The 24,815-nt window shown below is 42.3% G+C and overlaps 4 protein-coding genes across 6 annotated transcripts in view; 2 read left to right on the top strand and 2 right to left on the bottom strand.

Moving 5' to 3' along the window:
* Window positions 1-276, top strand: part of atoh8 (atonal bHLH transcription factor 8) — a 6,899-nt gene extending 6,623 nt beyond the window's left edge. The window contains exon 4 of the mRNA XM_026358188.1: window positions 1-276. This exon is cut by the window's left edge and continues 1,038 nt beyond it. The gene's annotated coding sequence lies outside the window, so the exon portion shown is untranslated.
* Window positions 277-426: 150 nt separating this feature from the next.
* On the bottom strand, window positions 427-4,832 carry tmem129 (transmembrane protein 129, E3 ubiquitin protein ligase). Its single transcript, XM_026358187.1, has 7 exons — window positions 4,545-4,832; window positions 4,026-4,084; window positions 3,509-3,766; window positions 2,698-2,858; window positions 2,442-2,601; window positions 2,280-2,352; window positions 427-2,105 (listed from the first exon to the last, which is right to left on the bottom strand). The coding sequence occupies exons 1-7, from the start codon at window positions 4,747-4,749 to the stop codon at window positions 1,921-1,923; spliced, it is 1,101 nt and encodes a 366-aa protein (XP_026213972.1). The 5' UTR covers window positions 4,750-4,832; the 3' UTR covers window positions 427-1,920.
* Window positions 4,833-5,228: 396 nt separating this feature from the next.
* Window positions 5,229-16,356, bottom strand: ccdc142 (coiled-coil domain containing 142). 3 transcript variants are annotated; one of them, XM_026358184.1, is made up of 18 exons: window positions 16,046-16,356; window positions 14,672-14,751; window positions 14,159-14,199; window positions 13,622-13,667; window positions 12,719-12,960; window positions 12,391-12,609; window positions 10,890-12,103; window positions 9,325-9,626; window positions 9,138-9,224; window positions 8,275-8,469; window positions 7,944-8,110; window positions 7,620-7,772; window positions 7,406-7,520; window positions 7,146-7,323; window positions 6,869-6,979; window positions 6,482-6,582; window positions 5,822-5,990; window positions 5,229-5,691 (listed from the first exon to the last, which is right to left on the bottom strand). In XM_026358184.1, exons 2-18 carry the CDS (start codon window positions 14,730-14,732, stop codon window positions 5,583-5,585), a joined length of 3,510 nt encoding a protein of 1,169 aa, XP_026213969.1. In that variant the 5' UTR covers window positions 14,733-14,751; window positions 16,046-16,356; the 3' UTR covers window positions 5,229-5,582. The 3 variants fall into 3 exon arrangements, with proteins under 3 accessions (XP_026213969.1, XP_026213968.1, XP_026213970.1); XM_026358183.1 differs by having other exon boundaries at window positions 16,055-16,356; XM_026358185.1 differs by having other exon boundaries at window positions 5,229-5,686; window positions 16,055-16,356.
* Window positions 16,357-19,234: 2,878 nt separating this feature from the next.
* slbp (stem-loop binding protein) lies at window positions 19,235-24,546 on the top strand. Its single transcript, XM_026358679.1, has 8 exons — window positions 19,235-19,400; window positions 20,715-20,861; window positions 21,793-21,906; window positions 21,997-22,068; window positions 22,258-22,380; window positions 22,695-22,850; window positions 23,143-23,251; window positions 23,877-24,546. Exons 1-8 carry the CDS (start codon window positions 19,342-19,344, stop codon window positions 23,946-23,948), a joined length of 852 nt encoding a protein of 283 aa, XP_026214464.1. The 5' UTR covers window positions 19,235-19,341; the 3' UTR covers window positions 23,949-24,546.
* The last annotated feature ends 269 nt before the right edge of the window (window positions 24,547-24,815 follow it).

Below are 24,815 nucleotides of genomic sequence, written 5' to 3'. Positions count from 1 at the left end.
CTCGGTTCATTCACAACCTATATGGAAGCAAATACCGGTCATAAAGATTTGAAATTCAAATACGAAATACACCTGAAAAAAGCTAATGTTCTTTTCTGGATGTTCTTTGCCTTCATTAACATGTGTTCAGCAACAATTTATGTGCATTTGCTCTTTTACTTTTTATCTGTAGTATTGGAAGTCAGAAGCTTACAGTCAGTTCCATGGATGATAGTGTTAGGTGATGAATGTACAGTACATAAAATAATAAATATACTAAACAAATGTGTTTTCATTTGAATACTTTGGGAGTGTACACATAATGCATCATGTGATTTCTGTGTTTCTGCACCACTCAGGATCCTGATTATACTGTAAATCTGAGAATGAACTTACTTCCAAAGTCAGAACCATAAAACAACATCAGATACAGTTTCAGGCCAAAAACAGACTGCAATGTTTTTTATTAGTTTACAGCACTTCATGGAGGACGGCTTTCACAACCTGCCCTGGTAGCTGAGCCAGGTGACCCTGGTCAGCTGTGAACAGTCAGCCCCCTCCAGGTCTCTTTACCCGACCACCTGAGCATCATTTAAATGCCCCCACCTCGTCGTCTATTTGAATTCTTCTGGCTGATATGACGTCTTGCCAGGATTGTGTGGGTGTAAATCTTGGCTTGGAGGAGATCAGGCCATGAACAGGAGCTACTGCTGTTTTTTCCTGACCTTGAAGTGATCTGGATCTGTGTGGCATTTTGGTGAACAGGTGGGAGGACAGGAACAAACAGATGGGAAGTTCATTCGAATAAAGCAGCGCAAAGAGAGATGAGTGTTTTCATGGACAATGTCTCAACCTTTGAACCGTCTGAAGGCAGAAGTACGCCTGTGCAGGATCAGACTTCCTTCATGTTTTATTCTTTAAAATGCACAGAAAGGCCTCTGCATGATATTAAGGTTGTTCATTGGTGATTAAAATGGGACCCCAAAACACACACACATATACATAGGCATACTGTCATCTACAGGCAATTTGGAGTGTCCTCCCCACATGTCTTGGGACTAAAGGAGGAAACTGCATATATAATTTAAGTGAAGTTAAGCCTGGAGTGGCTGCTACTGGCCGATGTCTGTAGCCGTAACTATTATAGAACATTGTCATGATAACATATTGTTCACTATGACCAGAGTTGGTGATGTTACTTGTCAAAAGTAAAATGACATATTGCTACTCATTAAAACTAGTGTTAACTTACAGTATTACTATCTAAGACAGTAACAATTGACCTTTTAGCTATGTTAGCTTTACACTCACAAAGTAGCCCCAAAAACTGATCATTCTATTTCATATTACATCAAATCTTAGGCTGTGTCAACACTAAAATAGTGTCAGCTGTGTTTTGAATTTTTTTCTTTCCACCTGGAAAGACAAAAAGGCGCAAAATGTGAAATGTATGCCCGTGTACACACCTTGTACACTGCCTTTCCATACTACATAGCCCCTGTGCTATAGAGTTGAATACATAAAACATATCTTTTGGATTCAAGTCTTTTTCCATATGGTTACAAGCTAAACCACAGTGATTGTGTATTAGCCCCAATTACCAAAATACTTGGAGAATATAACCTAGAAAAAAGGAAAATCCATCTGTTACATTTTTGCAAAATAACATTATCATCAGACACTTTTGAAAGAATAAACACATTTCCCAAAACATCACGTACATTATTGACCTTTACACGACATTGAGATTCAAACCAAAGTTGATCAGTGTTCTTTGATTACTCTAGATGAGGATTCCTTACTGAAAGCCCAGAATCAGCAGACGCATAACTGGGTCCAGCACAGCTTTGTCCAAAACTTTGTTGTTCCAGAACTTTGCTGCCGGATGTTGTGTTGAAACACGAGAGGAAAAAGTCAGGGTGGATCTGTATGTGAGTTTTGTCAGCGCACCATACAGATGTCCAGTATGCAGAATTTGGCTCTGCAGGTGGGGCAGGGGACTCTGCTGGACAACCACGTCTCAGGTTTTTGCTGGTCTTGGCGGCTGGCGAACCATCGACCCAGACAGGACAGACACCACATGGGTCTGCAGAAACATTGCTGGCAGTCTGACTCATTATCAGCTCCTGTAACACAACAGGAAGTCATAGTCATGTTAGCACACACACACACACACACACACACACACACACACACACACACACACACACACACACACACACACACACACACACACACACACACACACACACACACACACACACACACACACACACACACACACACACACAGTCTCTTACCCTCCGTGTGACAGAGTCTGACTAGTTTGGTGTTTGCAAGATTCTGCATACAGCCGATACAGGACTCAAGCTCCTGTGTGGAGAGACGACAGCTTAAGTTTAGATTTTCTTAATGTGCCCAAACAGACACAAACCCGGCAGCTGCATTAAACAGAAATGTACCTGTCCACTGGAGAGTGTGTAGGTCTCATTAAGTTCCACCTGAGCTCTGAATGTCTCCAGGAAGAGTTCACTGATGGTCTGGTGGATCACAACATTGGCTGAGCTTCTAATGGGAGCGTGGAGCTTCCCCCTGAGCTCAGCGTAGTCTGTAGAGTTGAGCCTGCAGAGCATCGACGACAACTCGGTTGTTTTTCTGACATGCTGTATGGTGATTTACCCGGACAGCTTGAGCTTCTAGAAACACAGTCATACACACCTGATATCGAAGGGCCTGACGGCAGGGTTGATGCTGTTCACTCTCAAGGTCAAGATCTGTGCGGGGGAAGGAGAGTCTGGATTCAGCTGGTGCTGCCTGGACTCTGTTACTGTCACGTGACAGTCACTCTGTAAGGCCATGTAGACATGATAGGTTGTGACCTGGGGACAGATAAAGATGGTCAGGTGTGTGGGTCAATGGCATTCATTTTCACAAAAAACTCACAAAATGTATTACGGGAAACTGAAGAGAGTCTAGTCTAGTCTTTTTTTTTTTTTTTTTTTTTTTTTTTATCGTGCAGGTAAGAGATCTGCTGCAATCATTCTGAGAAACTGCCAGCTCTCCTTGTTACATCTGTTTGTATTTTGTTTTCTCAGAACAACACTGCTACATTGAACTTGACACAGTCACCCACACATTTACTAAGCTCACCGATTCCCACACCTCATGCATTTAGTAATTTTAGTGAACACTGACTACTAAGTTTCTTTTTAAAATTGTTACTTTAAAAATGTGAATCTGGTTTCCCATTTATATGTCACGGCTTGAGCGGTTTGTGAACGCTGGGGGCTTGCTTAGGAACACATATTGTACCACAGCAGATCGACTTCACAGACACCATCTGACATAATCTTCCATATGGTCATAATGACGTCTAGTGTTCACAACATGAACTGCATTTTAATATCGCCCAGTAAGTCAAATATAAGTTTCATGGTAAAATTACTTATGAGCCTTATGAAGGTGTCAAGAGGCAATGTGGCCCATGTATTGATCACCATATATTTACACCAAAACAACATGACCTCACCTTTAACACCCAGCTGTCAGTGACTATAACTCTGGCTCCAGGCACCCCTGTAGCAAACTTATCTATGCGTCTGAATTCGTCGTTGACACTGGCTGCCACAGAACCCCAGTTGGAGTGAGGAGGATATACATGGGCCTGCAGGGAGCGGCTGATTGGATGGTTGCGCCAGTGACTGCGGGACCAATAGATGACCAGCATCCAGCTGAACAAATGGAGGCAAAGAGCGAAGAGGAAAAATGCTCTCCAGCCATCAGTCACCTGGAGAAATACAACATGATAACAGAGCTGATCTTAACCAAATCAAACTGATTTATGTGACAGTGGTGCACTTTATTTCACACTGATCACATGTTTGTGTTTCGTAGCCTAAAATAGGTCAATTATTGTTCACAAAAAATGTTAAACATCATTACAAAATAAATGGACCTGAGAGGATCTTAACAGTTAGTGTGGTGAAGTGTAAGCTATGTGTCCAGTATGTAGACCAGTGTGTTCAGCAATGTGCAGACAGGCCAACCTGGTGAATGTATCCCAGGTTTTTCTCTGGAGCAGCGATACACATCCCCATGTAGTAACCTGAGAGAGATAATTAACATCAGCATAAACAAAAGGCACATGACAATAAAACAACAGCCTCAAATGACCCCATCAGAGAGTGATCACAACCACCTGTCCCCACGCAGACCTGTGAGGACACTCACTGGCTGCAGGCATCAGTTTCTATGAGCACTCTTCATTTGGGTGGGGTTAGGGGGGTGCTGGAGGTTTACAGATGCAGGAAATGGTAGCGCAGGCTTTGTGTTCTGTTTTATTTCAAAATAAAAGTCATTTCTAACTTAATACGAACATTGCTGTAGCTAGGTGTAGCCGAGTTGACCTAGCTACAAGCCCACGCTGTGTTTCCCTCCACCCTGAACCCGACCCAGTTTTCTCTGTTAAACTAAATTAAAGCTAACAATGAAGGGGGCGCTATGAGAAACACTAGAGAGAGGGGACCGACTTCGACAGCGGACCGGTCGTTGCGGTCCGTGTTTACCTAAAGGCAGGGCGGAGTGGACCAGTACGGTGATACGGGTCCTCCTGACGTGGTACTGGATGAAGCCCACATCCTCGCTGCCCAGCCAGGACGAAAACAGGTTCTGGACCGTTAAACCGGCCGAACGGAACTCGTTAGGCGTAAACACGAAGCACAGGGAGAGCACGACGTAGGCCAAAGTGAAACTCAACTCCGGACTCTCCATTGTTGGTCTACTTTTAGCTCAAAACGTCTCTACCCCGACGCCGTCGCTGTTTATGAAGCCCTTCTTCCTGATACGTTGCTTTACTTTCTTCTTCGCTGGTTTACAGCATTGGTCCTGCTGCCACCTTCCGGTTTAATTCTTCTTCTGTGGCATCACACCTGCTACCCTGCAGCCAGCTCCTCTTCTGCTTTTGTTTTCTAAATGTACCCACCCTTTTATTAGCTGTGAAAGTCTACAGTGTATGTGCTGAGACCGTCATGAATATAACCGCAGCAACTTGCAATCTTCATCAAATTTCCTTCCAGTGTGGCATTAGTAATTATTTACTAGATCTGTTCCTCTGTTCCTTTTTTTTGGTCTCATGCAACTCCAAATCATATTGGAACTGTGGGCTAGGACACTACAAGACGGAACTCTAAAGTAACACTATTCCAGTCTACATATTCTTTGCCACCAAAATTTTGATGCCTCTGCCACACCTTGTAGTGTCCTAGCCCACAGTTCCACTATGATTTGGAGTTGCATCAGCATGTCGGAACAGGTCCAGGTGAATCTGGGACTGTGTACTCTGCGTCTAGGACAAATATGATCAATTATAGATAAGAATAAAAAGTTTTATTCAGTAATAGAAAAATATGTTTGCTGCCAAGAAATAAAACAAATGCATTCTTTAAATAAATAAATAAGTTTTCCTTTCATTCAGAAGTGACCTCCAAAGGTATTACATTTGTATTAGCAAAAAACAGCCATTGGTAAAAATGCTTTTACAAGCTACTTCCTTTACACTACACGTTTGTTGATACAAACATATTCTTGTGAAGGCGGGGGAGGATTCAGGATTCAGACTTCGAGAGACACTGCAGACCCGGCAGCCTCCAGCGACGGGCACTGCTGTGGATCCGCAGGTTCAACCACTCCTGCTGAGCAGCACCCAGATCTACACTAGACATATAAGAACACACACAGTGCTGTTGTCATTATTCAGTTTCATGATAACTGGGTTTGTAAATGTACTTTAGGGGTAACAACTGTTCCTTGTTGTTGTTGCTGTTTCCAAGTAGTAAAAATGTACCTTGGTGCGAGATAGGGCTCTCCAGGGATGGATGGGTCCACTGGAGGGAGGTTATGGGTCATATCTGAGGGGTCAGTCTGAGACAGGTCTTCGCCGTCCATACACCTCAGGTTGGTTATACTGCTGCCCACTGCTGCATTGACGCTGCCTCTGCTGCTGGTGGACAGACCTGAAGAGTTGACAACACAAATTACTGCCACTGGCCTCTGAGCACAGTGGTAAATTGACTGCATCAATTTAAAAGTATTTTCTGTCTAGTCCTAATTAATTTAGTTATTTCTTGTTTTTTCCCCACAGCAGAGTCCTGGGCCAAGGTCAACGTTAATCCATCCTTCCTACAGGATCCCAACAGAGACAAAAAGTTTATGATAAAGTGAAAAATAATAGAAAGCAATAGATTTGTAAATTTGGTGAATCCAGATAATCCCAAATAAGTCAGACTGAGCTGAAGTCGCTTCATAGCAAATGGCCTGTGCCATAGGTATATTCTGATGACATTTGGAGATCTTAAAAACCTGCCTTTCCAGGACCAGTGTCCTCATCACTCCATTAATCCATGAAACATAATGTTCCTGCTGAAGTGTTATTGGTGCCCTACAGTTCCACACCATAAATCCAGTTTCATTGCCTGACCTACTGACTGACTGGTGCGATACTCACAGCAGCGTGTGAACGGCTCCCAGGCTCTGGACTGCAGGTATGGTTTGGCCTGCGGCTGCTGGAGCAGACACACAACTGCTGAGTCCACTTGCTGAAAAACCCTGCAGGCAGAGATAAGAACACAGTCTGATTTAGCCACTGGTATAGGTTTTCTTCACCCCTGCCTTTACATATTAAAACACAGCTATTACAAACATGGTTTTGGTAGCTTCGAAAAAACTATGAAAACAATAATACTTTTTGTTTTCAGGTTTACATTTTGGACTCTAACACTGTGCATAAATATGGACCCAGTTCTTGCTCCAATCTCAACATTATGTGGGGCATATTAAAACTGTTTCACAAAAATGTCAGCCTGAACTACTTTTATACAATAAAAAAACATACCGAAGGCTGAGCAGTCGCTGGTGGAGCTCGGCTGACAGACCGTATTTATCCGACTGGATCATCTCTCTGATGGAATCAAAGTCCTGCTTCAGCTGGAGGGCCCCCTGCACACTGAGGAAAAACAACAGCACAACACAGGTCTCACTCACACAGTATGTCAGCAGTCTGCTGTACTAGGTACCCAGTTAAATACATTTAACATTATTAAATTAGGAAGTAACACTGTGGGGAGTTTTTTCTACTGATGTAATTTCTGATGCCTTGCCCAAAACCGTACCTGAATTTGATCTTCTGTTTCAGGATGTGTTCCATCCACGCCTCAAAGAATGCTGTCATAGTTATGCTTAGTGCTTGGACGCGAGCATCGTCAGACAATGGTGCTACACTCTCCAAAACCTGACCGATCACAGTCTGAGCTGCAAGGGATGCGTACTCACTGGGACTGATGGGAAAACCTGTGCACCAACAGAGAAACACTGCACTCTTCATCTGTTGTATGAGTTTATGTTTTATGACAGGTCAGTCAGATTTCAGTACCTGTTCTGTGGCTTAGTCTCCAGTGTACAGCAGAAGGCATGGTCTGTTCAAAGATCTCCCCAGACACCCTCTTGCAGTCACTGGAGAAGGTCTTCAGGACCAGAGAAGAGAAGGTCTGGTAGACAGTAACACAGCGCATTGGGATCAGATTACACGCTGCGCTCTTAGCTTGGCGTGAATTTCAGACTTGTAGAATAAAAATCTGAGAGGTCACCTGCAGCTCACACACAGCCCTGTCAAGTGCTTCGAGTTGCTGCCTCAGCTGTAGCTGGTTGTGGTTGTGAAGAGCGGAATGGTGATTGCGGTCTGAATTCATCATCAAGGACTTTGTTTGATGCACCATCACCTCTAGCCATTCCCTCAGAACCTGCAGGGACAGAGGAAGAACACCTCACAAACTGGTGCTGATTTGTGCTCAGTATTTTTTTAGCAGGAATGTGGCCCACGACAGCATGCCGACAAAGTGGTAAGAATACTGTACTGCATTGGTTTACATCTGAACAGACAATCTTCTGGCTCATAGAAATGAGGAACCTACTTTGAGGTCTCCCTGTGTGATGAGCAGGAACTTGTTTAGGCTCCATGAAGAGAGGAACTGGTAAGCCTTGGACATAACCCAGACTGTAGACAGCTGCACAGTAGCTAACACCAAACTCAGAGTCTGTCTCTGGAGAGAGATCCTGGAACGGGGGAGGCTAAAAGAACCTGAAGAGAGCAACAGAGGCATGCTTTGTGGGCTTTGACTGTTTCCCTGATGAATCAGGTTGATATTCTGCTACTGCTGGTGCTGATGTGACTGAATGATGTGTGTGTGTGTGTGTGTGTGGGGGGGGGGGGGGGGGGGGGGGGCATGGCTGACGTCTGCTTACCTGAAGCACTGCTGTGTGAATGATAGCAGCGCAGAGACGACAGCAGAGGAGAGGACAGCAGCTGGAAGTGCTGCATGGTCGCTGACATCACCACACTTCCATCTTGATTAGGTGATGACATCACAGAGTGTCTGCCTTGATTTACGTCTGTGAGACACTTATCTTTCAAAGATGAACCCAAACTTCTACACAACTCTGAAGACAGAGGGCAGACACAACAAAGTAATTTAAAAAAAGACTCAGTCAACATATGGCTAAAGTGAAAAAAGATTGTTCCCTTACTGCTAAGATTAACCTAACTTACACTCTTTTAATTGAAAGGCTGCAGTGCAGTGTTCTGACATTCAGCTCAAGGTGTGATAGGTGAGATGTCATATTCAGTAAGTATAGATATTTAGTTGTCCAGCATTATTTAAAAACTTTTGTGGTGGCACTTTATAGATAGGCAATATTGCAATATTTTGGCAAAAACAACTTAAAATGAGGGTATTATCTGAGTAATACAATGAAAAAGGAGGGTTATGTCTATTCATAATAAGAATATAGGAGGCTAATATCTCAGTGTTAATGTCATGGGGGGGTTGTAGTTTAATAATAAGGTTACAGCTGGGTAATATCTAAATAATTTCAAGGAAGTAGCATGTAATATTTAGGCAATAAAAAGGTAATGGGGGTAATAGGTCAGTAATAAGAAGGTAAGTGTGGGATGATATTTTAGTTCACCAGGAAAGGGGGGCAACCACTGAGATTATTTCTGTTTCTGCAGAACAGCAATAACTGTAAAGAAATGTATACTAAGAGTAGTTTCAGTGTCTGTGTCTGTGTGTGTGTGTGTGTGTGTGTGTGTGTGTGTGTGTACTAACCATAATCCCACTGAGCATGTGATGTAATGACTAACAGATACAGACTCAAGTCCTCCAGCAAGGTTCTGCACTCCTTTGGAACCAGATCTACAACAAACAGCATAAAATAAAAACAGACGTGTCATGCAGATATGAAAACAAACTGGATTTCTTGAGTTGGGGGGGCGGGCAGACATTAGGATCCTACCTGTCTGCGAAGCTTGACTGAGCTGATGCAGCAGCTGGAACACCCCGTGGTTGTCTTGAAGGTTGATGCTTCCTGCAGAGTTTCCAGATTGTGGGACAATCAGCTGCAGCCACAAGGCTTTACAGCTGAGAGTCTGCAACAAGGCTCGGTACTGTCCCAACACACTGTCATACACCAGAGACTGACTGAGGTCCAACCACTGCACCGAGGGAGGACAACGAGCACAGTCTGACTCCACTGTTGTTCCTCCAGCTCCAACTGTATCCCCCTTCTCTGGATCTCCATTGGTATGAAAACCTGAGCTAAATGACACAATCTGCAGTTCGTCATACAACAAGTGTCCACGTGAAACCTGCAGATACTGTTCACATGACAAATCAGTCCACTGGAGAAAACTGACTTTACACAAGAGAATGTATGTAAAATGGATGCAATAACTATGACTTGCCTATGTAAGTATAATCAGCTATCATAACACAGTCACTATGTTATCTTACCTATGTAATATTATTGTTATTATTATTGTTCCACACTAAAATGTGTCTGTGAATAAGTCCTCAATGCTAACAGCTAGTAACATGGTTTCAATGCTCAAATGTGAAGCTTACTTAGGAAAGATGTGCTATTCCTTTTTTTGCTGATATATATTATTGTTGAGTTTATATCCATTTTTTAAAAGATTTTTTTTCATTTGAATGGGAAGTTTATGGGAGTGCTTACAAACAGTAATTGTCTCAAAAACTATAAATGCTACAGTAATGAAACTTTGTGAAGAGCTGCTCCATGCGGAAATGCTTCACATACTACAAACATGCCTCGCCAGCGCCACCATGTGGACAGTTACTACAGTCTTTGCATTTTAGCTCATAACTTAGTAAAAAGTAAGTAAAATCTTTTTTCCCTGTCTTCCTTGGATGCATCTGAAAGATTTTGTAATTGGGACCCCACTTCTGTCTGACTAGATTTTCCGCCATTTTGAATTTTCTGTAAAACCTATTCATCATGCTGCATCAAAACTTCTTCAAATCTGATACATAGGCTCTTTGGACCACCCTGGACTCAATGGACTATTCTGCAACAGTTCTCACCATTGTCCTGTAATTTTCTGTTGAAAATGTTTGTAGAATACTACTCTATGTATGCTTGTAGAGTTTCATGCAGATTGGCCACTAGGGGGAGTTATAGGCGGGCTTATGTTATCCACTTTATAACTCAAGAAGTCACAGGTGTGAAATCTCCTACACTTCTACCATCTGGTGACATGCTTAACATACCAAATGTTACCATGTTGCTAGTTATGGAACTGCAAATGTGAAACTTAAGGTTAAACTTAGGCAATAGAAACATCTCACTGTCAGCAGTTGCAAACCACACTGAAGCCTGATACCAAAATGCCACCCGCTGGAGAGTAGTGGAAAACATAAAAACTTTTCAAGCTTAAGTTTTCCAGTAGCATAAGATGCAAGGAGCTGTGACGACTTGTTTTCAGCAATCACATGCATTTTCTTTAGGATGCACATTCTAGTTAACATTAACGTTCAGTAGATGGTACATCTTGGCATTACCTGTCAACTGCTTCTGGTGTGGTTGTTATTTCCAGCTCAGCCCATTCCTGCTGAGTTTCGTCCACATTTTGGTCCTTGTTCAGTTCCAATGAATCCCCTTTAGCTATGATTGGACCTGTTGAAATCACTGGCTCTGTCTTTCCATCTGTTGAGAACACGTCTGTCATTGTATTAGGCAGCAGATGTTCAGGTGGTGCCTCTGGTGTAGGTGTATATGAAACCAGTGGAGCCAGCAAGTCACTGGAGGAAATGAGCACTTGAAAGAATAACTCTACCAAGGAATGGTCCTGCTGCCAGAACTCTAACAGAGGCAGGGCTGAGTGGTGGTGGTGGGAAGAGGTTGAAGGGGGTGAACCTGCATGTAAAAGTTCACTGTTTCCTAAACCTGTCTCCCTCTCTAAGTTTGGTTTGACCAAGTCCAAGGCATCCTCACTGGCCTGGGCTGGACCAGACTGGGATATGTATGTTTGGCACTGGTTGATTTGTTTTTTGCATGAGTCGTATTCTCTATGTTGAATAGGGACGGGCTTGGGTAATACGGGATGGTGGTTTTCCTGAACAGTACTGTCCAAATGAAGGTCTGGGATGTAAAGAGGAGTTTTACAGCATGTAGTATGAGAGGATGAACGCAGAGAAGACCGATGATTAACAGCCAAGAGAGAAGAGGAATTGTGGATGGGACACATTTGGTAACTCTGCTTAGGCATCCAACAGTCCAGCTGTTTGGCTGCCATTTCTGCATGATGCACTGCTAAAATCATTGTCAGCTCTTTGACTGAGAAGGCAGCTGGGTGATGCCTTTTGCAGGCGGGAAGACTAGAAATTATGTTATAATGTGCCTGCTGTAGCACTACCGTCCTCAGCTGGGTGGCATAGCGCTGCGCTCTCTGTTCCTCCACTGCCTGGTTATACAGTTCTGTACCAGCCACAATGTCCTCCAGGACCTCTCTTGGTACAGAGTTTAAATCAGTCAGGGCTGCAGCAGACAGAATGACATACACATAATGCTCCATCAACACCAGCGCCTGTAAACTGAGTGAGTCCAGTGTGTGTCTGACTTCCACCAGTAGTTGGGTCTGCTGGACCAGAGCAGGTCTCAGATAGTCATCAGACTTGACTTTGGAGAACAGACAAGACCAGTGGTTGAGATGAACACGGAGCTCCTGACTCAGAGAGCCGAGACTGACCCAGGCTGAAGACCAGCTGGACAGGCCCTGTAAAAAATTTGCACCAGAGACATCCTTTGAAATCAGAAAGATTCTTTGAGCCTCAAATATTCAATGCTGTCTAAACATGAGCAGCCAGTCGACAGCATACAACTAAAGCTAAATATAGAGAACAATAGTCAGAATGATGAACTGATCTGATCCAAAAGACACAGTTACAGACTAGCTGGTTAAAACTGGGGCTGCACAGTTTACAGGAAGTCACATTACACAGTCTACTCTGACTTACAGAAGCTTTTGAACCGCTTTCTGTAATGGCTGCACTTTAGCCTAACCTGCTTAAGGTGTGACTTCTTCAGCTGCTCCTCCAGCAGGTGGCTCACTCTGGATATAAAGGCTGTCGTGAGGCGAACTCTCCTGATGTATTCATGTGTGAAGAGAAGCAGGGATCGTTGCTCCAGGAGCTTCCACAGTGCTCTGTAATGCCCCTGCAGAAAGGAGGAGGAGGGCAGGTAGACAACACCACCCTCTGCTGGGAGGCCTTTAACACAGACCTGAAGGAGGAGGCGTCAGAATCGAAACCATGTAAAATCTGATCATGTTTTTCACAAGAGGAGAATAAAGAACATTTGGAGCGCATTAAATCGCAAACCCTGGACTCACCTGGGGGGGTGCATCGACCTGTTGCCACTGGGGTGCCACAGTCAGAAGAGCGTGTTGCAGACGCAGGAGACGCGCAGAGGACCGGGACACCAGGTTAGGAGCCACTACAAAGTTTCCTTCATCCACATCCTCATCTTGACTGCGGCCATGGAACAGCCACTTCAGGCTGGGATTAAAGGTGCTCTTAAGTAAAGTCTCAGCTCGCTGCAAGGATCGGGAGATGGACCTCTGCGACCAGGAAGCTGGAAGGGCACAAGCCAAAAATGGTAAAAGGGTGAACATTTTCAACACAGGGGACAGACCAAAACATTCATAAACTGATCACAGGGCATTTTTAGTATTTACAAATAAAACTACCTGTAGTACAATCAAAAAAAGTATTTTTTTACCCGTATCAGTACTTCTGATACTGATTGAAGTAAAGTGATTTCTAGGATTGTGGCAGTGCTGAGGCCACCAGCTGTCAATGGGCAAGATGCAGGTGCATCCTTGATAATAGGATACCTGAACCATACCGATAAGACCCGTCAGTACCCACTAGTGCTCAAGGGTTCAGGTCTGGTTAGGACAAACATTTGCCTAATTGTACTTATAGTACAGTGTTTCACTTGTAAGTACTTGGAAGTAAAATACAGAAGAGAAGAAAGAAGAAAAACAGTTGTTGTCTATTTGTGAAATTGATTTTGACCGTTTCAATTTTGCAGTTAGATTGCTGACAGATATTTTCTGTTATTATGTTATGTCTAGAGTCTGATATAGAGAATGTATACTTTCTGAATGCATTGTCCTACACAGTATACTCCATATAACCAGTACAGTATATAGTACAATGAATACAACGACTTAGTGCTGTTGGTTGATAGGTGAGTACAGAGGAATCTGTTGCTGTCACATGTATCGTACCATTAGTAGTCAGATCCTCTGGAACCATGCAGGAACTGCATCTCCCCTGAAACAAAAAAGGGACAACTTTCAACAAAATATTATCAACCAATTGTTTAGTTCCTAAATGTTTAGTTGTTAGTTGAGTTTTTCTTTGAAATACACATCTAACAGGTTCAAAGCCTATTCTGGTGCTCTTCTGTGGCCTTCTATAGTTATATATAGGCCAGGTCTGTTTGAGAGTTAAGTACAGTTACAGTAATTTACTCTTGGTCTCAGACTAGGACAAGCATTTAGGTTATACATTTAGTCTACAGTAAGGGGCTAAGAAATGTCTTTCAGAATTAGAGCCACAGCACCACCAATTTGAGCTGAATAGAATTTTTGTTATTGTCAACATATCAAATCCCACCTCAAGGCATTTGAGGTAACTGTGAAACTCCCTTATCATGAGGAACCTCAAATGCCTCAATCTTGCTGCTCCAATTGCACAAATACAAGTCACATTTAATCTAATGTACAACAGGGAAGCTGTAAAATCATGAAACAAAGACTTACCGTCTCCTTTTCTGGACAGAATGCCTCTGAATGTTCACAGCCTGAAAAAGAGACAAACAAAAAGCCACAATCATCAGACAACCTCTAAAGCAGAAAGACACCATCACGCTTTCGCCACTTTTGATAGCGACTTGTAGAGCATTAGGTCACCACCTAGTAATCCAATTAAAAACCAAAGTCAAATCAAACCCAACAAGCTTTCCTGACTGATCATTTCTAAGGTTATCACATCCAGATTATCTCTAACACCTACAATCTAACATTGGATTTAAGGCCTTACTGAGCCTCCCACCAGGCTAAACAACAGACTGAGAAGCACCAAGGTTACCTGAAAGACACTGTACACCTTAAAATTAAAGCTGGGAAAAAATGCTTTAAATTCACAGTAACTTTTTTTAAAAATACAGAGGAGTTGCTGGAGTGCATGGGTAAAATATTAATCAGTGTGTCTAATATTATCTGACTAAAATATGACAAATATACAGTATATGTGTGTGTGTGTGTTTACATCACCTCCTGTCAGACCAGGATCTCCACCAGGATCTTTCAGTATCTCTGGGTTGTTGCAATCCATCCCAGACAATGGAGTTAAACTGTGAACAGGCAGCACGGACATTTATAACATTTCATGCTACTTTAAGAAAAAAAGTCAAAAATAGTTATTAAGTATGATATTTAGCAGTGCTTCTTGTTTAGATCATGTCCACCTAATTTCAAGAGGTGGGTTTATGGACATTTTATCGTACTTGTTTTTTGCTTGAGTATTTTGAGCTGCTGGTTATGTCTATTCACTCTGTTCTGCATTTCAGAGGTAAAAGTTGAGCTTATTTCACTGCAGTAGCTGCCATGCAGTAGAGACATGAAGAGGAGAGAACAGGAACTGTGGCGTGGATGGAGAATATCTGTACGTGTGAGAGTGAAAGGGAAGGTTTACAGGATGGTAGTAAGACCAGCTATGTTGTCTGCCAGAAAAGGCCAGAAGGCAAAGCTGGAGGTGACAGAGTTAAAGACGCTGAGATCTTTGTGAGGAGGATTGACAAGACTAGGAGTGAGAGTATACTAACAGTGCAGGTAGAACAGTTAGAGACAAACTTAGAGTGACGAGACTTACATGACTTGGGGATGTGGAGCATATCTGCATATATGAACAAGAAGGAGAGGATGGTCGTGGACATGGTTAAGGAGGACATGCAAGAGGTTGGTGTGACAGAGGAAGACACAGATCAGAGAGGGACAGAGACAGAGGACCTGCTGTGGACAATCAGCTGCAGTTAGCTCCAGCTTGTTCCCCTCATATAACGTTATCATGAATGTTTGAATGTGTGTGATAAATGTTAGCTGGAATCTTCACAGATTGAGATGATCAGATTATCTATTACACACACACACACACACACACACACACACACACACACACGTGTGTGTAAATAATAGTACACACCAACACATAAACTGCAACATAAATTATACTAGTTAGTATAACTAGTATAACTTATGTTATACTAGTTATACTAACTAGTTAGTTGTGTGGTGATGGTACTTATATCTTGCCCTTAGTAAATGTTAGTTTTCTGTTTGATATGGTTTATTACAGTATGTTTATACTGTTGCACTGTACCGTGTTCCTGAAGTAATGCTAAGTAAGTTTCTTCCATTAGTGCACATCTCAGGCTTAGCAGCTAATTTATCACTGATTCTCAGTGTGAAGTGTCAGAGGCTAACTTAGCTAACAGCTAGCTAACCGTACAGTCCGTTTGAGCAACAGAACTCAGGTTCCGATAACAGACCGAGGACTGTGGCTGCCTACAGATACGTTAGCCAACTAAACACAACAAGAATACCGTCGGGGACACATTTATTCTTCAACTTTTCACCATGTGCACACACTGTTCGTACTTGACATCCCAAACGGCGTCCAAACGTCCATGGCTGGGGCTCCTGTTCGGATCCTGCTGCTCGGTGATGGTTGGGAGCCTCCACCAGGAGCAGCACAGCTAGCCCACCCAGCGGAAACGAACGGCTTTTCCCTCCATGTCTTCTTTTCGCGTTTATTACATAAACTTTGACCGGCCACCGGAATCCAGCTACGTTATGGCTCGACTGAAGTCTGTTCTCAGATGTACTTGTTAATCCACTGCTTACGGAGGATGTGTGGTTTAAAATAGCATCTGCTAGCCAGGCCTTCAAACACAGGAGACGGCAGCAGCCAATCAGGACACAGCGTCCTTCGGTTGTTATGGGGGACCGAGAAGGCAACAAGGACACGGACACCTCCGTAATGTGGGAAGTGGCGCCCCCTGCTGCGGCGGTGCTATCAGTGCAGCCACTTGAAGCACCAGCAACCTCTCCACAGTCAGTAGTTACTTACTTAGTGCCCGATTTGCCACTGGCATGTGGGGCAACAGCAAAAGCCCCCCACTCATGTCTGTTCTGGGCCTTTGTGGATGATATATTCTGGCTCCAGCATTTTGATTAGACAGCTCTGGTACAACTTCAGCTTGGTTTTTGTACTATACTGCTGGGACCTGCAAACACAGTTCAAGTCAAGTCAAGAAGCTTTATTTTCATTCCAACCACATATAGCTGAAGCAGTACATAGTGAAATTAGACGTTTCTCCAGAACCATGGTGCTACATAAGACATTAACAAGACAGAACATGGAGCTGAGGACTGCTAAGTTGTCCTAGCCACATAAAGTGCATCCGGTGCAACCTAGTGCAAACAGTGCAAGAACACAAAGAGAAAGTGCAGACAGACATCTGAAGACAGTGCAAACACAAAAACAGCAGCGACCAGTAGCTGAAATGTACAATGTAGAGGGCTGCAAAACGATGTACTGTAAAAACGATGGTGGAAATGATGTGCAAGAACAGCAAGATCAAATGATTTGTGCAAAATAAAGACATGTAAACATTAGAACAGTTTGTAAATAGGCAGCATCAAATACAGTGTGTGTGTGTGTGTGTGTGTGTGTATGTGTGTGCTCAGTTCAGTTTGTTGTGTGTGTGTTGAGGAGCCTGATGGCTTGAGGGACGAAACTGTTCAACAGTCTGGTTGTGAGGGCCCGAATGCTCCGGAACCTCTTCCCTGATGGCAGAAGTGTGAAGATTGGGTGTGAGGGGTGGGTGGGGTCGTCCACAATGCAGGTAGCTTTGTGGATGCAGCGTGTGGTGTAAATGTCCATGATGGAGGGGAGAGAGACTCCAATGATCTTCTCAGCTGTCCTCACTATTCGCTGTAGGGCCTTGCGATCCGAAACGGTGCAGTTCCCGAACCAGGCAGTGATGCAGCCGCTCAGGATGCTCTCAATGGTCCCCCTGTAAAATGTAGTCAGGATGGGGAGGCGGCAGATGGGCTTTCCTCAGCTTCCTCAGGAAGTAGAGAGTTCAGCATTCTGAAAGCATTTCTGGCCTTGCAGAGACAAATCTTATATAACTATCCATCATATCTGACATCACTGCCCAAGTAGGCGAATTCCTTGGTCACTGGAAGATTTTGGGATGTTGAGTGTCATCACCGCTGTCGTCCGCAGGTTGATCGTCAAACCTCTGTTCAGCATATGTATTGAAGCGGTGTGTCTTCTCCTGAAAATGCTGGTATGTGTAATAATAATAATAAATAGCTATTTTTCAGCTATAAAGTACCTTTATCTTTGTCTTGTCTTGTCACATCTGTCTTTGTCCAAAAGTCTTTGGCCACCATTAAATCTTTACATTATAGAAATACTACGATGGCTATATATATTTATTTCTCAGTTTTCACATCAGAAGTTTTCTTAGCTGCTGTCCTTCCACAAAGTTCAGCAGATGAACCGTGTCTTTTCTGTCTCTGGAAACGATGGCTGGTTCTCTCTTTAACTTACTATACTCAGGAAAAACATATGTGGTAAAAGCCTGGCTTTGTCCTAATAAATGTCTCAAACAAAAGGAGATTCTGGCTGAACAAGATGTATCAGAATACTATACTGAAAGCTGAGGGTACAAAAGAGTGTTTGTATCTGTTGGTTCTGGCTTGTGACTGTAAAGAGAGAACCAGAGAGAGCCTGTTCACTGAGATCCTGCACCACCAGGTGGGGCTGGATGATGTAAACTGCTGTTGAGAAATCTACAGTCTAGCTACAGTCTAGCATTATTTCAACTACCCTCCTGGTAGTTAAGGAGCGGTATGGTGGCATCCTGCAGCCCTCTATTGGTTTACTAGGCAAATTACAAGGTCTCCAACAGGAGATGATGGATAATATGTACTTTCTAATTAATTTCTGAAATGATATCAGAACAAGTGATCAGGTGAAAACCCTTCTAGAGCCTCCTTCTTCATATTCTTGTCATTTAGTTTAACCTTTGCCCTTATGCTATCACAGATAGGCAGACCCCACTCTATCAGTGCGAAATGGAAAAAAGTGAACTGCAAATGTGAACCGAGAAGAAGGGCGTGAGGAGTGAGTGTCCACAGTCACTGATCAGAGTAGTAGTGACAGTGATGGAGGATGGAAGTGAGGATGGAATCCATGGTGGCAGCATAGAACAACACTTTTTTTCTGTTAACAATTCACAGTTTTTAAGATTTAAGTGAAGACCAGAAGCTTTAGTGGGTATTTCCATTGCTGTGACAAGTAGACTTTGACGGATGTTGTTTAGCCAATGATGTAATAATAACATGCTTAATGATGTTATAAAATGTAAGTTTTGTAGTGATTACCCCAGTAATTCTGAATGACATACTATATTACATATAGTTAAGGAAAAACTCCTCAAGGTAATTGCAGGTACCTATTATGCAGCTGAGGTCATCCACCTCAGATTTGATGCTTTTGTTCTGAAGAAAAAGAAACAATCGAACATTTATTCTATACATGTAATAAAACCCAGCAGTTCTGAAAGGGTATTAATTGCTGGTTATCATTGAAAATCTGCAGTCTAACCTGTTTTTGTGTCTTGAACATTCTTTTCTTCGTGGATGATCTTAATGCAGCCATCTCCTTGATAGCACTTTATTTTTATAGCACCCCTCTCACTTTATTTGCATGCGTGCCCGCCCCTTCCGGTCACCTGACTAGTTGGATGTTTGGGGGCGCGCGTCTTTCTAGCTTGGCGGGTATCTGTCGTCTTTGAGTCCGCTGAGGAGCACATCAGCTGGCCGTATAAATAGTTCACTGTCCCACATACTCATTGTTGTCGAGAAAAATGTCTGACTGGACCAGAAGCAAACGACGTGATGCTCACAGTAGCGAATATGACAGAAGGTACGTTTGAATGTTAGATTTTTGACCTAATGTAACTGAACACAACGTCGTTGCAGTTCCCACTGAGGGAAGGTGCTGTGTCAGGTTAGCTAAAGCACCTGTTTTAAAAGGCGTTTTTTTTATGTGCAGCTACTTAGAGGTATTTCTTTTTGTTCAGTTAATGTATTAGTGACTGTTTCTGTAACTCAGACAAACGTTGCATCTGCTCTGCGCCAACATTAGTTTGTGCGCGAACTTGTTAGCTATAGCGTAGCTATATTGTAATGATTAAGCTAGTAGCCTCGTAGTTAGCAGTTAGCGGAGTACTAGTGCTGTTAGCTTTAGTACTAACGTTAGCAGCAAGTTGCCTTTTTCTGGTCTGTGTTGGTGCCACTGGAAGACATATCAACGCTAGTTTAACGTCAGTAACCTAACTTGCCGTTCATCTTTAAGTTACTAGCATGGGAAGAAGCACTGAGAAAGAGGCGGTAAACACTGACTGAGCGGGCGCCGCTTAAAGTTCACCTTATAATAGATAAAAATCAGTGCGCGGTTAGTTAGCTGACAGCTTGTTAAACTACGAGAAAGTGGACTGTTGTGTGATTACTAAAGTAAGAGGGTTAAAACAGGCGCTTTGAAGACTGTCCTGACTTGGGACACAGCTGAAGTGCTACCCCCGCGACCCTAAACCCTGACGTTACATCCTGTGAACAGGCTCGCATTTATAATGGAGGAGCAGATGGTCAGAACAATAGGAAGTAGGCTGGAGATGGCGGGAGAAACGTTTAAAATGAGGACAGGTTCAACAAGAGTGATGGTTTAAGTAGGTCTACAACGTGACCAGCTTTATCTCATCACTTAATTCTATATATTTGTATTTCCAGCTGTCAGAGCAGCGACTTAGATGCTGATGATGATGAATTGTATACATGATTCTTAGGTTCATAATGAAAGAGTATTTATTTAATTGTATTCATTCTGACATATGTTTAATTTCACACTAAAGTGGGAGTTTGTGATTTGTAAACCTTTTAAATACTAACTAATTGCGTTACTCATATGCAAAACCTGTTCCTGCAATGAGCGTGATTATAGTAAGTTTCTTTTTCCTCACAAACTATCAGTGAAAAGGCTCTAACTGATGGAAACCCTCAACAGCCATGCACATTGACTGGTCATATTGTTCAAAGTGTGGAGAAAAAATCGTGGAACCAGTAACAACACAGGGACACATGGACAAGGAGACTTCTGCCTGCGGCGTCAATGTCAATTCTAGTTTAGTTGATGACATGCTTTTATGTTTAAATGCAAATCTCTTCTGTCTTCCCTGCTTAGGAGCACTGGCCCGTCTCGGTGGTCCCACTGCAGGAAGAGGGGGATTGATGGAAGTCTGCGGGCCAACGGAGAGTCTGATGGTAGTGATTGGGAGAAACGTGGGCACACTGACGGCAGCTACAGACACTCAGACAACAGACCTTCCAGGTTGACCTATTTTCATTCATCTTTACATTTTCTGTGTATATATTGACTTTTTTGCATTGATGTTAATTTGTGTTTGTGTAGATGAAAGGTGTTCTTAAATAAACTTACACATTAATAAATGCACTGTAACAGTCAGAAGTTTGAAAACACCTGCTATTAAAGTAGTTTTTTTTTTTTATTCTGCATTGAAGATTAACACTTTACTGAGTTAACTATTTTCATGCTGAGTCACAAACAGTTCGGTGCGGTTACATTGACTCAAGTAACCAGGTTACTGAGAAAAATCAGGTGTCTCTGGTAATGGAAACATGTATACATGCACTCAAGAAACCTGGTTACTGGAAATCCGAATATATATGCAGCAAAAGAATAATATGATTTGTCGGCGTGGTGAGAGACGGACTGTGCTGTGAAAGAGGGGCACAGCGATAGACAACACTCCCATTTACAAACTGAAACTGTCTGAATTGAAGAAATGGGGGGAAAAGTGACTTATTTAGACGTCTATGGTAAGCTTTATGTTGTTTTTAGTTTTATTTTAATTTCAAGTAGACTTGATTATAAAATGTGATTACTCCCTGTAATGATCTCTCATTTCATGCAGCTGCACTTCTCAGCTGATAGTAGTAGAGTGGTGAGTGTCTGCAGCCTTTGTTAAGCACACATGCTCTTGCAGAAAGACGAATAGAAACCCACTTACAGAGTTGTTGGCAGAATCATCACCATTCTCCAGGAGAAATCTACCTCGGGAAATCTGGTTTCTCAAATATCCAATGCCGATTACGATAACCAGGTTTCTCTAGTTAATTGAGTGCATGTAAACGCACAGAATTTGTGGCTATAACTGCATGATCTGCTCTTACTGTGGTAACAGGGACGTTTGCTGTTAGTGTGCTTATGATGGTATGTAACCCTTGTGCTTCCTCCATAGTTTCACCACTCCAGAGAGTGCAGGCCCAGTGTCTCGTTGCAGTAGACAGGCTGACTGGGGCAGCCAAGTGGAGGATGATGAGATGAGGAGGGGTGTACACAGAGACATGCAGCGGTAACTGCTTCTATTTCTGTGGTTCTTCTATTCAGAGCACACACTTTGTTGATTGGCAGTCTTTACTGACCATTTGTATATTGTGTTCAGTTACAGGAGGAGGATACTGGGTGCAGAGGTCACCCAGAGAGAGAGAAAGACCTCCTCTGGTTCTTCTGGGAGGTACGTCTCTTCCTCATCATCTCGTTCTGATCATTAAAAGTCATTGCATGTTTATTTATTGAAAGAAGAATTGGCTATTGGGCACAAGCTTCTATACTCAGCTGTGATTGTACAGGTCTTTTTACTCATGTGTTCTGAGTTTGTACATTTGTGTGAGAGACTGTGATTAAGCATGTTTGTCCATTGCAGCTGTGACTCCAGAGAGGGAGAAAACATGGAGACAGATGAGGCTGTGTTGCTACGACGACAGAAACAGATCAACTATGGAAAGAACACACTGGCCTATGACCGATACATCAAGGAAGTTCCAAAGTACGTATATTCACACATATAATTCACCTCAGTGCATCAATACAATACTGTGCAGCTAATTTAGACACCATATTAATGGTATGATTCTTTTGAAAATGATCCTGGAATATATTTTTATTATAATTTGGTACCAATCAGATGATTGAAATTAATGTAAAAAAAAACTGCTTGAAGTTTGCACTTTAAGCCTACTATAATGTTTGCAAAACATAGTAGGTTACTTAAAATCCTTTATACGACTGCTGAAGCTTGATGTGCAGTTATGTTCAGTAAAAGCAGAACATTAATCCTTCTTTTTCACTTTTTGTTTGCAGACACATGCGTCAGCCAGGCGTTCATCCAAAGACTCCCAATAAGTTCAGGAAGTACAGCCGCCGCTCCTGGGATCAGCAGATCAAACTGTGGAAGGTCAAACTGCACGCCTGGGACCCGCCAGCAGAAGAAGGCCAAGACAAAGTCCTCGATAACATGTAGGACAATTAGGACTTCACCTAGCAATTTATTTTATTAATTCTGCTGATTGCTTTATGGTTCTGATTAATTATACAGTCAATGCTAAAATCATATGTTTGAAGAGTTATCTTCAAATGTCTTTAAATCATCTTACATTACATATACATAGAGAATTGATTAATCATATGTTCTAATCAACTATAAAGAAAATATTTGGACTTCAGTAAGATACTCACCTGAAGAGCGTGCTGTGGTACAGTCTTCAGCTACTGGTCCTGATCATGTATCTTTTTTCCTCTGTCCCTACAGTGAGGAACTGGATCTTGACGATGTTATGGACATCGAGCTGGACTTCCCAACCCTGTCAGAATCCCAGAACGTGCCAGCCTCTCAGACCACACACAGCCTTTTACTGGAGGTGAGTCTCTTCTGTGATGTAGTGTTAGATGTAGTAGATGTGTAATCAAATCTTAACCCACACAACCCACTTTCAAACCAGAGTCTGAAAGTAGCAGAGGTTTAAGCACTAGGGAGGCGAAAGTGTGCTTTTCTCTCAGAACAATTCAATATACAATTTTTCCATTTATTTGCTAGTTTAATATAAAAATCAACCATGTGAGGAGGGAAGTGGAAATATTTCTCCAAAATATGAGCTTTTAAATAAATAAAACAGTTAATAAGGATAAAGAGAGTTGGTTATAACCCATCACTGTCCAGGACTCACGTCATGTTAACAAAGACGGAAAATCAAAAATGAGTTTTATCCATTTTAGATAAAGTCTAACACAACGTGTGCACATAGTGAAGGGGTCTGAACATATTCAGGCCACAGTTTCGTAGAAAGCTACTATTACACACCGGTAAAAACAGAAATCCTACTAGCTTAACTGAACAGGAGAGTACACAGACTTGCACTTTCTAATCTGTATACTTATATTATGTTGTGAATCTACAATGTAGCAGAAATTCTCATTGAAAGCAGAGGAGCAAAACAGACTTATTTTCTAATAATTGAACTTGTTTGCTTGCGCTCTCTTGCTCAGGATGAAGACTGCTCGGGAACTCCAGTTAAAATACAGAAGACGGAAACCACAACAGAGCCTGGCATGGTATAGCTCATCTCACAACTCATTGATCCCTCACAGTCCACCAAGTTACCCAAAATAACTCTGTTCCAGGTACCAGCTACTTGATATGCTTGAAGCAGTGCTGCATCTGCACAGCGTCATGGTGCTGTGCTTCACCTCTGCAACACACTATTTTGTAACTTTGTTTTTTTTCCTATTTCTTCTAGTGCTTGTTATTCTGTATGTTGGCTCAGGGAGTTTTGTTTTATGACACCACTTTGACAGTTGCATGTTCACTCATGCTGGAATTGCTTTAAATGGTTTAGGACTTGTTGTCAGACAACACTTGGAGCACTGGCTAGACGTGCGTTTACTGATGTCCATTAGGTGCAAATATTAAACTATGTCCTGCTTATACTTAAATTAGAAGCAAGAATATATGAAAATGGATTGAACTCCACGCATTCTTTTGATAAGAGTGAATCAAAGTATCATCCCTTTTAATGATTCATAATAAGATTTTTTTTTTTTTTCTATGTACAGTTTTAAATTGTTCTTTCAGTTACATTGGGCTGTGACTTGTTTTTACATACATATGTTAACTGTGTTTCTTATTGCTGTTTCCTTCTTGGTGTAGACTTTGAAATAAAAAAAAAAAAAAAGAAAAGAAAACCTCTCCATGTCTTTTTATTAGCAAACATTGGTGTAAAAAAGTTAATAAAGATAATCGCAGTAAGTACAAAAAGCATTTTTTTTAAAGGATCATTTTGTTTATAACGGGTAAAAAAGCTGTACAGACCTGCTATGTAGCAACTTTTATAAAGAATTTGAACAGGTATTTCTATTGAATTTGTGTAACTCTACCTCCTCTGAATATGGGGTCATATTTTTTTCCACTTTTGTGGCTAATACGAC

The sequence above is a fragment of the Anabas testudineus genome, chromosome 10 (genome assembly GCF_900324465.2).
Source record: "Anabas testudineus chromosome 10, fAnaTes1.2, whole genome shotgun sequence".
Classification (NCBI taxonomy): Eukaryota; Metazoa; Chordata; class Actinopteri; order Anabantiformes; family Anabantidae; genus Anabas; species Anabas testudineus.
Note: the sequence above shows the minus strand (reverse complement) of the source record. Positions and strands in the feature narration are given on the sequence as shown.

Excerpts from the sequence above, each read along its gene's own strand:
- tmem129 (XM_026358187.1), bottom strand. The coding sequence starts at position 4,749 with ATGGAGAGTCCGGAGTTGAGTTTCACTTTGGCCTACGTCGTGCTCTCC. Across the intron at positions 3,767-4,025 it reads ACCTGGGATACATTCACCAG|GTGACTGATGGCTGGAGAGC; the intron begins GTTGGCCTGTCT and ends GTATTTCTCCAG. Across the intron at positions 2,106-2,279 it reads CAGACTCTGTCACACGGAGG|GAGCTGATAATGAGTCAGAC; the intron begins GTAAGAGACTGT and ends GTTGTGTTACAG.
- ccdc142 (XM_026358184.1), bottom strand. The coding sequence starts at position 14,732 with ATGGATTGCAACAACCCAGAGATACTGAAAGATCCTGGTGGAGATCCT. Across the intron at positions 7,773-7,943 it reads TCACACAGGGAGACCTCAAA|GTTCTGAGGGAATGGCTAGA; the intron begins GTAGGTTCCTCA and ends CTGTCCCTGCAG. Across the intron at positions 6,583-6,868 it reads CAGCGACTGCTCAGCCTTCG|GGTTTTTCAGCAAGTGGACT; the intron begins GTATGTTTTTTT and ends CTCTGCCTGCAG.
- slbp (XM_026358679.1), top strand. The coding sequence starts at position 19,342 with ATGTCTGACTGGACCAGAAGCAAACGACGTGATGCTCACAGTAGCGAA. Across the intron at positions 19,401-20,714 it reads AGTAGCGAATATGACAGAAG|GAGCACTGGCCCGTCTCGGT; the intron begins GTACGTTTGAAT and ends TTCCCTGCTTAG. Across the intron at positions 22,851-23,142 it reads GACAAAGTCCTCGATAACAT|TGAGGAACTGGATCTTGACG; the intron begins GTAGGACAATTA and ends CTGTCCCTACAG.